The sequence below is a fragment of the Suricata suricatta genome, unplaced genomic scaffold (assembly GCF_006229205.1).
Source record: "Suricata suricatta isolate VVHF042 unplaced genomic scaffold, meerkat_22Aug2017_6uvM2_HiC HiC_scaffold_9861, whole genome shotgun sequence".
NCBI classification, from domain to species: domain Eukaryota; kingdom Metazoa; phylum Chordata; class Mammalia; order Carnivora; family Herpestidae; genus Suricata; species Suricata suricatta.
In genome coordinates, this window is record NW_021917400.1 from 1 (window position 1) to 1,105 (window position 1,105).

General features: G+C 51.3%; 1 protein-coding gene across 1 annotated transcript; it reads right to left on the reverse strand.

The window, feature by feature from the left end:
- Positions 1–150: 150 nt before the first annotated feature.
- LOC115285365 (C-X-C chemokine receptor type 2-like) lies at positions 151–1,100 on the reverse strand (the record flags this gene model as incomplete). The annotated part of the gene is made up of 1 exon (XM_029931631.1): positions 151–1,100. A coding segment is annotated over one exon (438 nt), but the record flags the coding sequence as incomplete, so codon positions are not given.
- Positions 1,101–1,105: the final 5 nt, after the last annotated feature.

Below are 1,105 nucleotides of genomic sequence, written 5' to 3' on the forward strand. Positions count from 1 at the left end.
AGCAGATCATTACATTTCCTAGATTTTTGTGAACTGCCTACTAAACACCAACACCCTTGAAATTGCCATGGTGGAAGCATTTACACCAGACAGCTTGGCAAATGCTACAAATCAAAACTTTTCTTCCCCCAGAAGAGAGATTGACCATCACACTATTGCCCTTGAATCTTATTAGTCAGAAGTAAATGATAAGGCCACTCCCAGCATAAGAGAGTCTTAGAAAGGGAGTACCTGTCCATTTTGGCCTCTCTCAAGGGAAGTGGACTTTGTTGACAGACAAGAAAGGGAGAGTCGGGGCAGCAACTAATGCCATTTCCCACTAATGGCTCCCAATGGTGGGACCTTTCTGTAGTCACTTAAAAGAATGTCTTTGAAATGTCTTTAAGTGTCTCAGAGAACAGAGTGCTGTGGGCTCAGTGGTAGGATGGACTGAGCTCTAGCAGCTGACATAGCAACTACAGTAAAAGGGGGAGGGACCCTCCAGGAAGGCTTTCTAAACCATACAGTGGGGGCCTGATAAGGACATGGTCCCAGTAACTGCCTGTAACCACAACCCAGGCTGCCTTGATACAGAGGCTGTGGACAGCCAGTGGGCATTAGGCTTGGAATGGGGTGCTGATGGCAAGGGAAGAGCCCTGAGGGGCTGCCACAGGGGCAGGGGCTTAGAAGGTAGTAGAAGTGTTCCCTGATGAAGAGCCAACAAAGGAAGGCCTGCCGTCCTTGGGCAAGTGCTCCTTGCTGATGAGGCCATGGATGGCCATGATCTTGAGGAGTCCATGGCGAAACTTCTGACCAATGAAGGCGTAGATGATGGGATTGAGGCAGCTGTGGAAGAAGCCCAGAATCTCGGTGGCATCCAGGGCCCTGCCAATGTCATTGCGGCGTTCGCACGTCTCCTTGATCACCCGGAGCCTCATGAGGGTGTCTGCGACCAGGACCAGGTTGTAGGGGAGCCAGCAGAGCAGGAAGACGAGCACAACAGCAAAGATGACCCTCATGGCCCGGTGTTTCTGCCCCATGTGGGCCTCAAACAGTGTGCGCAGGGTGAGTCCATAGCAAAACAGCATGACCATCAAGGGCAGAAGGAAGCCAAAAGTCTGGGGAA